General features: G+C 39.7%; 1 protein-coding gene across 1 annotated transcript in view; it reads left to right on the top strand.

Moving 5' to 3' along the window:
- The window catches only part of LOC126267799 (uncharacterized), a 387,883-nt gene extending 380,178 nt beyond the window's left edge, over nucleotides 1-7,705 (top strand). Inside the window, exon 10 of the mRNA XM_049973103.1 lies at nucleotides 7,222-7,705. Coding sequence (XP_049829060.1) covers nucleotides 7,222-7,389 — 168 coding nt within the window. The 3' untranslated portion in view covers nucleotides 7,390-7,705. The remainder of the gene's footprint in view (nucleotides 1-7,221) is intronic.
- The last annotated feature ends 9,825 nt before the right edge of the window (nucleotides 7,706-17,530 follow it).

Raw genomic sequence — 17,530 nt, 5'->3', positions numbered from 1 at the left:
TTACATATTTAGTTTTTTCTAGATTTTTAGTAGTATAACTCTCAAATTCTATGCTGCATGTTTTTGTGTTTAAGAGTTGTAACCTTGTGTTTTTGTAACTGTAAATTGTGGAGTCAGACAGTCTATGGCACAGTTGTCATTTCTTTTGAATAGCCATCTACACAGCTCATTAAGGCAGGAGAGTAGAAGGCTGGATATTTAGGTATCTCTGTATGCTTGTATAGTGTATTTCTTAAGTTGTTCACGCTGGAATAGATAGGATGTGTGAATGCTGTGTGCAGGCATAGGAGGAGCTACCCGCAGTTTGCTATAGCTGAAGGCACTTTTGGCTATGGTCAATTGTCTTCAGGTTGCTGTCTTGGGGTGTAGTGGTAGTGGGGAATCTGCCATGTCACATGGAGCACCTCAAGTGTCACGTTTTTTGCCCATGGACTCTGCTGATTAGGCATCTTCTGGTGTATCGGTGTATATGATGTTGTGAATCCACCCTCAGTGCAGTATGAGTGATGGGCAGGAATTGTCACTCGAGGCAGATGGCCAATGGCAGGGGAGGGGGTGGGGGACAACTATATCACACTTTTGCCAAATTTTACACATAGTGCATCTGCTTTATATTTGATAATAACCTTTTGAATAATACCAGAAGCTAAGTTCAAGATAAAATCTCTCAGGTAAGATATTTATCTGGTAACATCATATTTACCAACACTTTCACAAAAAATCATGCTACATGACAAAAAAGCATATTAAAAGACTTATTTTGGAGAGATATTTAATGCTGTTTAATTTAATTTTGGTGCACAAATAATATTAATTGTATTTTCAGTTTTAGACTTGAGACATTTAATCCAAGCATTTAGGACTCCATGCAATGCAAGAGTAATGTTTCCAAGACGTCCTAGGTCTTGTGCCATGACTGTGACTTGAGTTTTGACTGAATCAAGCAGTTACCTAGGAAACAATCGTAACTGATCTATATTCTCTAGCATGTTCACACAATGAAACAAACTGTCTATTGAGAAAGAGACCTCTCTTGTATACATAACATCTAGTGTTACAGAACACGCTTCTGTTAAATAAGGTTCTCACAATCTTTTAAAAAATGCAAAGATGAATAAAAAATTTAAAGACTGGACAATATGAACTCATGAACTTAATGCTGTAACTCTGTAGATCAAGGCAGTATCCACCACACTGCCATATCACTGATATATCATTAATGAAATTATTCATAACAAATCATACCAAGAATGAGCCATTGCCTTGAAACAGGACACTTTCTTAGTATATATCATAATGTCAAAACAACAAAAGACAAAATTCTTTAACCCCTGATAGGACATTTCCTGTCATTTTCTTACAACAAATCGTTCCGTAATGACATGTTTTCAAGAGATCAGTGTGCAAGTGCTCTGAAACAGTGTTGTATTCTGTTCATAGAAACTCTTCACTCTAATCACACAGCTGGCCTGGTAGTCTGTATGTTCTCAGTATCTACTTCTTGCTGAGGTTTCGTGGATAAACAGAGTTTCACATGATCACTGTTTTCAGAACTTGTGTTGATTTCTTCAGAGGAGATTTTTGGTCTCAGGAAATATCATAATACTTGAGCATAAAACATGTTCCAGAATTATACAACAGATCAACATCGGAGAATAGCCCTATTGTTTTTGCATCTGTTTGATGACCCTTCTTGAAAATGAGAGTAACCTGTGCATTCTTCCAATCACTAAGATTGCTTCACTCCTCCAGCACACAGCTGCTAGAAGAGTAGCGAGTTCTTTCACATTCTTCATGTAGCATCATATTGGTATCCCAATAAGTCCAATGGCCTATTCTCTGTTGAGCAGTTTCTGTTGTTTTCTACCCTGTAATCACTTATATAGATATATCGACTTGACATTAATATAAAAATTTAAAGAAGGAACCACAGTACAATCATCCATATCAAAACAGTTTTGGAAAAAAGGCATGTAGTATTTCAGCATTCTGTATGTTATCCTCCATTTAAATGCCATTATAGTCAAAGAGTGCCTGCACAGGTGGCTTCAATTCATTTACCGATTTGACATAAGACCAAAACTTCTTAGTATTTTCAGTGATGCTGTAACAATCTTATGATCATTATTAAGACCAGCAAAGACTCCAATATGAATGACCTCAAAGACACGTACTGTTAAAGACATGTTACTCAGTAGGATCTCTACATCCCGAAAAACCTCTTTGTTGGTAGAGCTGATTATTCACAATATCTTAAACTTACAGTAATAGCACCACATCTCAAAAGTATTGTTTCTTTCTTTCCTTGCACTCTAATAGTCTGTGTTTCATACTTATAAACGAAAAAAACTGCAGACAATTTCTTAATAAATTGTTTATTGACTCCCATGTTGATGTGTAATTGAGAAGAATTCCTCTTTTTGTTGTAAGATGTCTTGATATGATTTATTCTAAACATAAGAGCTTTCTGGCTTTGTCAGTTTACTGTAATTTTGAGAGATGTGAAATTTTCCATTTTATCCATCTGTTTCCTGTCTAGAACTGTATCAGTCCATATTGATGGATGGCTTCTACAATATCTACAAACAAATCAGGGGAACGGCCATGGGAACCAGGATGGCTCCGTCCTATGCCAACCTCTTCATGGACTGCATGGAGGAGGCTTTCCTGAAGACCCAACAGCTGCTTCCCCTGGCCTGGTATAGGTTTATAGATGACAGCTTTGTGGTCTGGACTCATGGTGAAGAAACACTCCTTAATTTTCTCCATAACCTCAACTCCTTTTCGAATCTGAATTTCGCCTGGTCCTTCTCCAAAACCCAAGCCACCTTCCTGGATGTTGACCTTCATCTTGTTGAAGCTAACATCCACACCTCTGTCCATATCAAACCCACAAACAAATAACAGTACTTCACTTTGATAGCTGCCATCCATTCCACATCAAACACTCCCTTCCCTACAGCCTAGGTATTCGTGGCAAACGTATCTGCTCCAGTGACGAATCCCTCAACAATTACACCAATAACCTGACCAGTGCTTTCCTCTCCCGCAACTACCCTGCAGACCTTGTCCACAAACAGATCTCCCTAGCAATACATTCTTCCCCGTCCAACAACAATGTTCCTACCCTCAGACCCCCTTGTCACCGAATATTATCCTGGCCTCGAATAAATCAATAAATTACGCCGCCAGGGATATGACTTTTTCAAGTCAATCCCTGAAATGAGATCATCCCTTGACAAAATTCTCCCCACACCACCCGGAGTTGCCTTTCGTCGCCCCCCTAACCTCCATAATATCCTTGTTAAACTCTGCAATATTCCCAGACTACCTTCTCTACCCAGCGGTTCCTACCCCTGTAACCGACCCCGCTGCAAAACCTGCCCCATGCATCCCCCCACAAACACCTACTCGAGCCCTGCTACTGGTAAAACATACAAAATTCAAGGCAGGGCCACATGTGAAGCTACACATGTCATTTATCAGCTGACATGCCTGCACTGCACAGCCTTTTACATTGGTATGACAACAACTAAACTGGCTGAGCACATGAACAGACACAGACGAACTGTCCGCCTAGGATACGTCCAATACCCAGTAGCGGAGCATGCCATCCAGCATAATTCTAGGGACCTAGGAACCTGCTACACCGTATGTGCCATTTGGCTTCTCCCACCCAACACCAGTCCCTCTGAACTGGGGAGATGGGAACTTGCACTCCAACACATCCTTTCATCACGCCATCCCCCTGGACTGAACCTACGTTAAACAACCTCACTCCCATTTACTCTTCAGTCTTCTCCTCTTTCCCTTTCCTCTTTAGCCATTCATGCATCTTTTCAACCTACATCTTTATACTATATACCTCTTTACTTCTGTATGTATCCTCTTTAGTTTGAAGCTGGCACAGTGCTTACAATGGAATATCTTTGGCTTCCCTCTGACAACCATGCCTCCATCCTTGCTACCCTCCCTGTTTTCCTTTCCCTGTTGCTTCATAACCTGGGTTGTGAGTAACTAAATCCACTTTCCCTTCTTCCCTTTCTTTCCCCTCTCTCCTCCCTGATGAAGGAACATTTATTCCGAAAGCTAGGAACGTAAATTTTCGGTTGTTTTTTGTGTATCTATCAGCTGTACTGAGCTGAGGTAAGTACTGGCCAGCCCCTCTATCTCTTTGTTAGAAGTGTATGAAATGTGAAATAAGGAAACATGATCTGTTATGACTTTAAAGAGGACTAATTTTAAATTGCATAGACTTTTTCTTTTACTCCTTTTGGATTACCTCTAATTTTGTATTTTAGTGATGAGATTGACATGAATTTTATGTAATTCATTTGAATACACTTCTGAATGAGAGACTACTGAAGCATCAGAGTCTTGTTCAAATAAAACAGTATCACATACTAGTTAAAGGATTCAGAAAGATAACTATTATGTTGTTGTAAAGATATTTCACTACATCACATATTTTAAAAGAAAATTGTCTACCAAAATATCAACACCTGTGCTCTGAAAAGAAAGGTAGTTTCAATTTCAGTTTTGTGTTCACGATGTATTGCAGCTTTTGCACTTTCATAGCGTGGTCCTTAGTGTCATTACTTTCAAAATGTCTATGTAAATGATAATGAAATCACAGTTTTGAATTTATCAGCTAGCTAGAGGGAACTGCAAAATACAATTATATGTTTCTCCACTTAGAAGTTTTTGAATAGATATGGATCTCATTTTTTATGTCTTCACAACAACTAATATATATGAGATAATTGAAAATAAAAAGCACCACATTTCATCATTGGCTACAGTGCATACCAAAAATTTGACACTGTCCATGTAATTGCGCAGCATCTTTTTCCAACCTATACCACATGTGTAATGCATCTAATTTGGTACTTTGTATATCCAGAACTTGAACTCCAAAAGCTGACACAGAGCTGAGAGAGACGGGAGGTCCCATGAAAACCCACAACCCTGTGATAACCTTCACTGACTGAGGTGTTTTTGAGAAGTGCACATATACATTTGTCATTGATAATATCTGTATGGACAGGTCTACTGAACAAAATTGATCTGCAAAACTAATAGTTAATGGCCTCTCAAACTATGCCATGCAGTTCCTTATGTTAAACATTAGTACTGATCTGGATACAAAATGAGCTAACTCACTGAGCTTAGGAGGTCGGTTAACAACACGTATGAATAGCAAAAAATGTTTAGTTCCTCATACCTAAAAAGCTTAGCTCTAGCTATGATACAGCTTTGTTTTGCTACTTGCCTGTGAGCTAATTTGCTAGTTTCCTTATGAAGTATGGGATACTATGCTCTGAAAACAATAAACGCAAAACTTCTGCAAATAATGCTGGGAAGATGAGATGCTTTTTGACAGCATCAGTTTTCAGGTGAATTACGAGGTGTTTCTTAGAATTCAGGTATCTTGGTAGCAGTGGCCAAGGATTTTACTACAGGTATGTTCTTAATCTCACCCAGGAAATGCATGCAAGTTCTGACACAAAAGAAACCAAGTGATGCTTCAAATACATATATGTAGCAAACATGTGGCTACCACACAGCATTGGCTGCCTTAAAAGTAGGGTCCACTAGACACAACACTCATCTAAATTTGTTCTTTCCACCACTAAAAACATTTCTATATGTTGTTTCCAAGAAGTTCCATCATTTTTTCCTCCCGGTCATACAGAAGAACATATCTGCAGTAAACTGCTATTCCAATATCAATAAGTTGACCAGTTTTAATGGAACCTGTCACAGTATTTGGCCACAGTTTTATGTCATTTAATTCAAACATCATTGCTGAACAATAATTAATTGTTTAGTAATGCAAGCAGTTTCATTTCTTTTTTGTCCTTGCATAGGGACATGGTGCATTGTATTAGATTAAAGTTTTTGTTCAATGATTATTTTTCTTCTTAGTTTGTGATATCCATCTCCATTGTTAAGAGTTTGTAAAAGATAATCAGAATTTCTGATACACTGAAGAGCCAAAGAAAGTGGTACTTCTGCCTAATATCGTGTAGTGCCTCCACTAGCATGCAGAAATGATGGAACATGACATGGCATAAACTTGACTAATGTCTGAAGTAGTGCTGGAGGGAATTGACACATTGAATCCTGCAGGGCTGTCCATAAAACTGTAAGAGTATGAGGGGGTGGAGATCTCTTCTGAACAGCATGTGCAAGGCATCCCAGATATGCTCAATAATGTTCATGTCTGGGGAGTCTGGTGGCCAGTGGAACTGGTTAAGCTTAGAAGAATGGTCCTGGAGCCACTCTGTAGCAGTTCTGGACAAGTGGCAATGTCACATTCTCCTGCTGGAATTGCCCAAGTCCATCGGAATGCACAATGGACACAAATGGATGCAGGTACCCAGACAGGATTCTTACATATGTATCACCTGTCAGAGTCATACCTAGATGTACCAGGCGTCCTGTATCATTCCAACTCCATATGTCCCACATCATTACAGAGCCTCTACCTGCTGACATGCAGGGTCCACAGATTCATGAGGTTATCTCCATACCTGTACACTCCATCCACTAGATACAATTTTAAATGAGACTTGTCTGACCAGGCAACATGTTTTCAGTCATCAACAGTCCAATGTTGGTGTTGATGGGCCCAGGCAGGTTGTAAAGCTTTGTGTTGTGCAGTCAGCAAGGGTACACGAGTGGGCTTTCGGCTCCGAAAGCCCATATCGGTGATGTTTTGTTGAATGGTTTACATGCTAACACATGCCGATGGCCCAGGATTGAAATCTGCAGCACTCCTGTCATGTTAAACAATTCTTTGAGTCATTGTTTGTTCTGTTCTTGGCAGGATCTTCTTCCGGTTGCAGAGATGTCAGAGACTTGATGTTTTACTGCATTGTTGATATTCACAGTACACTCGTGAAATGGTCATATGGGAAAATCCCCACTACATCGCTGCTTCGGAGATGATGTGTTCCATCGCTCATACGCTGACTACAATACTATTCAAACTCACTTAAATCTCGATAACCTGCCGTTGCAATAGCAGTAACCAATGTAACAACTGCACCATACACTAGTTGTCTTGTATAGGCCTTGCTGACCACAGTGCCGTATTCTGCCTGTTCACATATATCTGTATTTGAATACCCATGGCTATACCAGTTTCTTTGGCACTTGAGTGTATATTCCTTGGAAAATCAACAGTCATGAAGAGGTGCTTATTTCTCATTACAGATTTATGTCAATGGTGTACTGCAGTGCAAAGTGTGGAGTGGGACTCGCAATCGTGCTCTTCTTCATTGCTTGGATTTAAGTTCACCAATGGTGATTCTGTTGTATGGCCGTACAACTAGTGGACAACTGAGTGGTCCAGCTCGAATTACTTATCCTGGTGGAGTATAAGATATGGAAAATCTGCAACATTGTTCTAATACTAGCAAAGTTAATTAGCAGTTGAGGTGTTGTACAAAATCTCCAGTAATTACAGTTATCAGAAACTGTACATCAGATTATATTCCCTGAGGGATTATTAGTTAACATATTGATGATCTGTCCAAAAGAAAAAAGAATCTCTGCATTTTAACTTTTGTTATGTCACAAATTGTAATATTCCTCATTTTTTATTTGTAAATTCTGTGGCAGTATTTTATGTCAGCTCTCTGTAAATTACACTTGTGTTTGGGCTATATTAATAAAAAGCTTGGCTTTATTTCATGTTTCTCTTCTAAACTCATTCTCATCCAGAGAAAATGAAAAGGAGATATAAAGTAGATCAGTCTTTAAATTATGAACTGACAAATGTTGAGCAAAACAATGGAAGTGAGAGACTACAGAACTGTAAAGCAAAGCATCTACACAATATATTGAGCACTGTAAAAATTTCATGAATAAATGTACAAGCACTAAGCTGGAGAAAATATAGTATAAATGAAGGAAGAGTGATATATGCATGAAAATAGGTAATGAAATCATATTACGAAAAATTAGTAGTTCTGGGGAATCATCAAATGGGTACTGCAGTTGTTATTGTTGTGATCTTGTTGTTGTTGTTGTTGTTGCTGAGGTCTTCAGTCCAGAAACTGGTTTGATGCAGCTCTCCATGCTACTCTATCCTGTGTGAGCTTCTTCATCTCCCAGTACCTACTGGAACCTATATCCTTCTCAATCTGTTTAGTGTATTCATCTCTTGGACTCCCTCTACAAAGTCGCCGAAGTGGCATCAACTCGAAAGACTTGCACCAGGTGAACAGTCTACCTGACGGGAAGCCCTAGCCACACGGAATTTCCATTTCCCTCTACAATTTTTACCCTCCACGCTGCCCTCCAATACTAAATTGGTGATCCCTTGATGCCTCAGAATATGCCCTACCAACCAATCCCTTCTTCTAGTCTGGTTGTGCCACAACTTTCACTTCTCTCCCGTTCTATTCAATATCTCCTCATTAGTTATGTGATCTACCCATCTAATCTTCAGCATTCTTCTGTAGGACCACTTTTCAAAAGCTTCTATTCGCTTCTTGTCCAAACTATTTCACTTCCATACATGGCTACACTCTGCACAAATAATTTCAGAAACGACTTCCTGACAATTAAATCTATACTCGATGTTAAATTTCTCTTCTTCAAAAAAGCTTTCCTTGCCATTACCAGTCTTCATTTTATATTCTCACAACTTCGACCAGACCATCATCAGTTATTTTGCTCCCCAAATAGCAAAACTCATTTACTACTTTAAGTGTCTCATTTCCTAATCTAATTCCTGCAGTATCACCCGATTTAATTGAACTACATTCCATTATCCTAGTTTTGCTTTTGTTGATGTTCATCTCATATCCTCCTTTCAAGACACTGTCCATTCTGTTCAGCTGCTCTTACAGGTCTTTCGCTGTCTCTGACAGAATTACAGTGTCATCAGCAAACCTCAAAGTTTTTATTTCTTCTCCATGGATTTTAATTCCTACTCCAAATTATTTTTTTTTACTGTTTGCTCAATATGCAGACTGAATAACAACGTGGATAGGCTACAACCCTGTCTCACTCCCTTCCCAACTACTGCTTCCCTTTCATGCCCCTCGACTCGAATAACTGCCATCTAGCTTCTGTACAAATTGTAAATAGCCTTTTGCTCCCTGTATTTTACCCCCGCCACATTCAGAATTTGAAAGAGAGTATTGCAGTCAACATTGTCAAAAGCCTTCTCTATGTTTACAAATGCTAGAAACATAGGTTTGCCTTTCCTTAATCTATTTTCTAAGATAGGTCGTAGGGTCAGTATTGCCTCACGTGTTCCAATATTTGTACGGAATCCAAACTGATTTTCCTGAGCTCGGCTTCTACCAGTTTTTCCATTTGTCTGTAAAGAATTCACGTTAGTATTTTGCATCCATGGCTTATTAAACTGATAGTTTGGTAATTTTCACATCTGTCAACACCTGCTTTCTTTGGGTTTGGAATTATTATATTCTTCTTGAATTCTGAGGGTATTTCACCTGTATCTTACATCTTGCTCACTAGATGATGGAGTTTTGTTAGGCCTGGCTCTCCCAAGGCTGTCGGTAGTTCTAAGGAAATGTTGTCTACTCCCAGGGCCTTGTTTTGATTAAAGTCTTTCAGTACCCTGCCAAACTCTTCACACAGTATCGTATCTCCTATTTCATCTTCATCTACATTCTCTTCCCTTTCTATAATATTGTCCTCAAGAACATCGCCCTTGTATAGACCCTCTATATACTCCTTTCACCTTTCTGCTTTCCCTTCTTTGCTTAGAACTGGGTTTTCATCTGAGTTCTTGATATTCATGCAAGTGGTTCTCTTTTCTCCAAAGGTCTCTTTAATTTTCCTGTACCAGTATCTATCTTACCCTAATGAGATAAGCCTCTACATCCTTACATTTATCCTCTATCCATACCTGCTTAGCCATTTCGCACTTCCTGTCGATCTCATTTTTGAGACGTTTGTATTGCTTTTTGCCTGCTTCATTTACAGCATTTTTGTATTTTCTTCCTTCATCAATTAAATTCAATATTTCATCTGTTACCCAAGGATTTGTATTAGCCATCATCTTTTTACCTACTTCATGCTCTGCTACCTTCACTATTTCATCTCTCAAAGCTACCCATTCTTCTTCTACTGTATTTCTTTTCCCCATTCTTGTCAATCATTCCCTAACGCTCTCCCTGAAGCTCTCTAAAACCTCTGGTTCTTTCAGTTTATCCAGGTCCCATATCCTCAAATTCCCACCTTTTTGCAGTTTCTTGAGTTTTAATCTACAGTTCATAACCAATAGATTGTGATCAGAGTCCACATCTGCCCCTGGATATGTCTTACAATTTAAAACCTGGTTCCTAAATCTGTCTCTTACCATTATATAATTTATCTGAAATCTGTCAGTATCTCCAGGCTTCTTCCATGTATACAACCTTCTTTTATGATTCTTGAACCAAGTGTTAGCTATGATTAAGTTATGCTCTGTGCAAAATTCTACCAGCAGCTTCCTCTTTCACTCCTTACTCCCATTCCATATTCACCTACTATGTTTACTTCTCTTCCTTTTGCTACTATCAAGTTACAGTCACCCATGAATATTAAATTTTCGTCTCCATTCACTATCTGAATAATTTCTTTTATCTCATCATACATCTCATTAATCTCTTCATCATCTGTGGAGCTAGTTGACATATAAACTTGTACTACTGTGGTAGGCGAGGGCTTCGTATCTATCTTGGGCACAATAATGTGTTCACTATGCTGTTTGTAGTAGGTTACCCGAATTCCTATTTTCCTATTCATTATTAAACCTACACCTGCATTATCCCTATTTGATTTTGTATTTATAACCCTGTATTCACCTGACCAGAAGACTTGTTCCTCCTGCCACTGAACTTCACTAATTCCCACTATATCTGACTTTAACCTATCCATTTCTCTTTTTAAATTTTCTAACCTACCTACCCAATTAAGGGATCTGACTTTCCACACTTGGATCCGTAGGACACTAGTTTTCTTTCTCCTGATAAGAATGTCCTCCTGAGTAGTCCCCACATGGAGATCCGAATAGGGGACTATTTTACCTCCGGTATATTTTAACCAAGCACGTGCCATCATCATTTAACCATGCAGTAAAGCTGCATGCCCTTGGGAAAAATTACGGCTGTAGTTTCTCCTTGCTTTCAGCCATTCGTAGTACCAGCACAGCAAGGCTGTTTTGGATAGTGTTACAAGGCCAGATCAGTAAGTCATCCAGACTGTTGCCCCTGCAACTACCGAAAAGGCTGCTGCCCTTCTTCAGGAATCACACATTTGTCTGGCCTCTCAACAGATACCCCTCCATTGTGGTTGCACCTATGTTACGGCCATCTATATCACTGAGGCACGCAAGCTTCCCCACCAACGGCAAGGTCCATGGTTCATGGTGGGGACTGCAGTTATATATTATAAAAAGTATAGTATATTGCATGTTGCAAGACTGCCATTACAAGCTGTTTTGATATTTTAATTTGTGCTGACTAAAATTTTATAGCATGATAGCATAAGTTTTGTTACCGTATTTCATAAAATTAAATTACTTTACAATGTTTTGAATGAAGTATAAGTGTGTTGTTGTGGATATCAGATCAGGTGGAAATGTGAAAAAGATAGCTAAATAAAACATTCTGTAGCTTTAGCCAAATTTTTCTACAGGAAAAAAGAATACTACTGGATTAACAGGCACACAACTTTTTATGAGAAACAAAATTTAAGCAAAAATAAAGAAAATTGGAAAATGAAACCTGCTGTGTGCTTCGGTTGTGCCTGCTGTGGTGAATGGCTCTTATGACCACTACAGCAAAATGATGTCATGAGGAGGGTACTGCAAGACACTCCAGTAACTAAGTGTCCTGGAACAAGAACAAACATTCAGTAAACTGAGATTTAAGATGTTATCACTCAGAGCTTTGAGGAAGGGATTTTAAAACATTACAGCACTGACAGGGCTCCTGGAGGAGCAGTTTCGAAAGGACAGCTGGGGCAAATGGAGTCATGAGTGCCCAACAGTTACACCCAGTACATCCAGCTTGTTATGATCTAGAGGTCAGGAGCCTTGCCATTTCAGAAGTAATAACCCCACAGGCTGGCATATGTAACCACACAGGCACGCATTATGCAGTCTTCACCAGCTATTAGTCCGGCCCCGGTAGCTGAGTGGTCAGCGTGACGGAATGTCAATCCTAAGGTCCCGGGTTCAATTCCCGGCTGGGTCAGAGATTTTCTTCGCTCAGGGACTGGGTGTTGTGTTGTCTTCATCCCCATCGACACGCAAGTCGCCGAAGTGGCGTCAAATCGAAAGACTTGCACCAGGCGAACGGTTTACCCGCCGGGAGGCCCTAGCCACACGACATTTCATTTTTACCAGCTATTAGACATGAGGGGAGGCTCAGGATGGTTGAACCGAGATGAGTCAATGAACTGCCATCACCAGACTTTGACTTCACTAACTGCAGGCCACTGTCTGTGATAAGCCTAGTTGCCAATCACTTGGTGCCTTTCTAGCAGTGTGTCACCCAATCGGTGACTTGTCATCTGCTACTGGTCACTCTCCTGGCAGACCAGGGACAAGCCTGGGCCATTTATCTGGCCCCCTATTATTGCCTGAGTGTTTGTTGCTCTGTGCAGGCACACCTCACTGCCATATATCATGTTGGGGACTGCAGATTGATTCTACCTGCTCTACATCTACATCTACATCTACATCCATACTCCGCAAGCCACCTGACGGTGTGTGGCGGAGGGTACCCTGAGTACCTCTATCGGTTCTCCCTTCTATTCCAGTCTCGTATTGTACGTGGAAAGAAGGATTGTCGGTATGCTTCTGTGTGGGCTCTAATCTCTCTGATTTTATCCTCATGGTCTCTTCGCGATATATACGTAGGAGGGAGCAAAATACTGCTTGACTCTTTGGTGAAGGTATGTTCTCAAAACTTTAACAAAAGCCCGTACCAAGCTACTGAGCGTGTCTCCTGCAGAGTCTTCCACTGGAGTTTATCTATCATCTCCATAACGCTTTCGCGATTACTAAATGATCCTGTAACGAAGCGCGCTGCTCTCCGTTGGATCTTCTCTATATCTTCTATCAACCCTATCTGGTGTGGATCCCACACTGCTGAGCAGTATACAAGCAGTGGGTGAACAAGCGTACTGTAACCTACTTCCTTTGTTGTCGGATTGCATTTCCTTAGGATTCTTCCAATGAATCTCAGTCTGGCATCTGCTTTACTGACGATCAACTTTATATGATCATTCCATTTTAAATCACTCCTAATGCCTACTCACAGATAATTTATGGAATTAACTGCTTCCAGTTACCGACCTGCTATTTTGTAGCTAAATGATAAGAGACCTATCTTCCTATGTATTCGCATCACATTACACTTGTCTACATTGAGATTCAATTGCCATTCCATGCACCATGCGTCAATTCACTGCAGATCATCCTCCATTTCAGTACAATTTTCCATTGTTGCAACCTCTCGATACACCACAGCATCATCTGCAAAAGCCTCAGTGAACTTCTGATGTCATCCACCAGGTCATTTATGTATATTGTGAATAGCAACGGTCCTATGACACTCCCCTGCGGCACACCTGAAATCACTCTTACTTCGGAAAACTTCTCTCCATTGAGAATGACATGCTGCGTCCTGTTATCTAGGAACTCCTCAATCCAATCACACAATTGATCTGATAGTCCGTATGCTCTTACTTTGTTCATTAAATGACTGTGGGGAACTGTGTCAAACGCCTTGTGGAAGTCAAGAAACACGGCATCTACCTGTGAACCCGTGTCTAAGGCCCTCTGAGTCTCGTGGAAGAATAGTGCGAGCTGGGTTTCACACGACCGTCTTTTTCGAAACCCATGCTGAATCCTACAGAGTAGATTTCTAGTCTCCAGAAAAGACATTATACTCGAACATAATACGTGTTCCAAAATTCTACAACTGATCGACGTTAGAGATATAGGTCTATAGTTCTGCACATCTGTTCGACGTCCCTTCTTGAAAACGGGGATGACCTGTGCCCTTTTCCAATCCTTTGGAACGCTTCGCTCTGCTAGAGACCTACAGTACACCGCTGCAAGAAGGGGGGCAAGTTCCTCCGCGTACTCTGTGTAAAATCGAACTGGTATCCCATCAGGACCAGCGGCCTTTCCTCTTTTGAGTGATTTTAATTGTTTCTCTATCCCTCTGTCGTCTATTTCGATATCTACCATTTTGTCAACTGTGCGACAATCTAGAGAAGGAAGCACAGTGCAGTCTTCCTCTGTGAAACAGCTTTGGTGTGCTTCTGATATAAACAGGCCAACTGCTATCACTGCCACTGACTGATGCCTGCCTTCACCACAGGACCTCTGCAACTATGCTGACCAAACTGTTCTGTCAGCTGCTGTCACTGCCTGAGGGAACACACCAGATCTTCTCCACATGATGGGCCACTGCTGACTCCAGCATCCTTTGCCAGACTGGGCCAGTCTATGTCACAAATGCCACGGGCCACCTCTCCAACACTGTTTCCATTTGACACATATCAAAATGCATTTGACTCAACTGCTGTTATTCCACTACTCGTAAATAACTAATTTTTTCCTTATCTTTTATTTGAATTTGGTTGTACACACTAGTGTACAAGCCATGTGTAACTAAAACTGCCAAAATACTGTTCATTCAATGTTTTGTATAATTTTATGTGATAACCTACACTTGGCTGGTTGTAGTGGCACGTTTAGATTTATTTGGGACCATATTAATTAAGAGAAAGTGATAATGGAAATTATTATAGCAGTGTGTAATGGTAAACTTTTAAGTGAGCTAATCAGTAGTTTTGAGAGGATTGACACCACTCATTAGTAAATTCTGATTTCATTCTTTCTAGTAATGTGTTTTCAGGTTTCATAATTTAAGTTTGGCCACAAGAAAATTTACTTTTTTCATTTGATTCATTATATTTGTTAGATTCTCGGATTTTACATTATACTTTTATTGGCTGAATTTTTCTAAAGCAGATAACTCTCTTTGTTATTCAGTTAGGTCACTGATTAAGAATTTATAAATTATCAAAATTTCAGACATGGCTATTTTAAATTTAAATCAGCAATCTGCCGTGGAGGCACACAGTGTGCTGTGAACTTTTATAATTCTCTAATCAGCTGTCTTTTAGTTGCAGCAAATCATTATTGCAAACTATAGTTCATCCACAATAGTAAATCTTCATCCTGCAGTTTTGTAAACTACAATATAATTATCAAAATCACAAGATATCACTATGTCAATCTTTTTATACCAACCTCCACCCAAAAGCCCACAGTTGGTGCAGGGAAATTGTAGTGCCTCGAGAATTTCGACGCAAATTCTAGAGATCCTCCACTTTCCACCATCTTGAACATCTGATATTTTACATACGAGCATGAGAAATGGGACTGTGACTACTTCGCCACGATTATGTGTGAACAGGACTGATGTATATCGGGCGGTTGATCAACGTGGGCTCATATCCACAGTGCTCGCCTCAGAAGTTACATGCCCAGCACAAGGAGCAAGAGCACCATACTCCGTGACGGTGCGACATCAGTCATTACTGAGAACAGTTGAAGGTTATTGAAAGAAAAAGAAAACACACTTATATGAATTATTCACTTGCTTTTGTGAGGTCCAGATGGTGGACTAACTACAACTTTGAAATATTTATAGTACTCTATTTATGGTGAAGAATATGTAGGGTAGACCGGGGCAATGCCGACACCTTAAGACATTTTTAATTTTTAAATTTTTACCGATTTAGTCACGGTTTTCATCGAGGTACCTAAAGTTTAATTGGGATTTCTGCTTTCATTAAAAATATAGTTTTGTTAAACTAATTACATTTATAAAGTGAAAAACGTGTATATAGCAATGTCTACTGGATGTCGGTATTTCCCTGGTCGCTGTGGTAATTTTGACACCACTTTGGAGTAATGCCGACATTAGTGACAAATAATAACATGAATGTATATCAGTAAAATGTATATTGTTACAAAGTTATATATAGTACTTATAATAGCATGTCATTACTATAGGTAAAGAAATATGACAAATAAGTCTGAAAAGAAAACAAATGATTTTAAGAAGTAGAGCAAAAGTCACAAATGTAATTTTCAGGAGTATCATAACCGCAACAGTCTGCATGTGCCCACTTCTCACATAATAGACACCGATACCACAGTTCAGTTTTAATGCCATATTCCCCAAAGACTAAACATATTTCACTGTCTTTGGAAAATAAATCTATTTCGTCGTCCACTTCATCGTCGTCGCATAACATTGACTCATCTATTTCTTCTTCAGAAGATGTTTCTTCAAAAGAAATCTGTCTGCTGCACCTTTTCTTCTTTTTTTTTGCCTTTGGATGTGGCCTTACATTTGGTAGTGCTTGATTTTATTCTTTATTTATCCTCAACTTGACCTGACTTCTTCAAAAGCTTATGTTTCTGTTGGAACAATCTTTGGGTCATCAATTACCTTTACTAATCTACGCTTAACTTTCATATATTTAATGACTCTTTTTCTTCTGTGCTTCCTCCAATACAGTTTTCATGGGTGTAGATGTCATAATAATGGAATGTTGCTTCCTGTCAACTTTTTGTTTGACACCATCGTGAGGTCGTTGTTACTGTTGTTTCATGGGCGATAAAGCTTCTAAGGCTTCTCTGAAGTGAGTTGTATCCTGAGAGGTTTTTGGAGAAGGTGTTGTTCCAGGATCTGACCTTGAGGAACAAGCTACTGGATTAGCATAAGGTCCAGTCAAATTCAAATTGGTGGTTTTCCAGGAATGCTGTGTGATACTGTGAATTTTCAGCCCTTGCCTGATATGTGTTTGCAGGCTCCTCAGTGGCTGCATTATTCCCATTGTCAACACCATCGCCATTCATTGGTTTGTCAACATTTTCTGGGTCAATGATGACAAGAGTTTGGATTCTGTTCTCAGAAATAAAATCCAAATCACTGAACTTTTCTGGTTTGTACGGGAAGATCCCTGCTGCACAAAATCCTGATACACCCTTCTCCATGGTTGAGACATTCATGTAAGCTTCATTGAAGGTCAAATTAATATCATAAACTGATATCTTCTCCAAGCGATTAGCCCTTAAGAACCTGTCACACTGAATGTTGAACGCCTTCTTGAGAGGACCTTAAAAAGCCAAATCTAAAGGCTCCAATTTGTGTGACATATGTGGTGGTATAGAAACCTCGTGAATATAATTAGCTTTTCAAAACTCATTGCTATCTAGCGAGATGTAACTTCCATGGTTGTCTATAATTAATAACACAGGGTCTTCCTTGGTTGGTTTGGCAATCTCTTTTAGTGCTTAAGCCAATCACTGGAAAGACCTTCGTTTGACCATCTGTTATGGGAACATCTATATATGGCTCCAGATGGACCTACTTTTTCCAACTGAGGAGACATTCACTTCCGCAGATAGATGAACGTGAGTGGGATGTTAATCCCAGAAGCACTTACAGTGCAGACCACCATA

The sequence above is a fragment of the Schistocerca gregaria genome, chromosome 4 (assembly GCF_023897955.1).
Source record: "Schistocerca gregaria isolate iqSchGreg1 chromosome 4, iqSchGreg1.2, whole genome shotgun sequence".
NCBI lineage: Eukaryota > Metazoa > Arthropoda > Insecta > Orthoptera > Acrididae > Schistocerca > Schistocerca gregaria.
The sequence above is the reverse complement of the archived record's forward strand: the minus strand, read 5'-3'. Positions and strand labels throughout refer to the sequence as shown.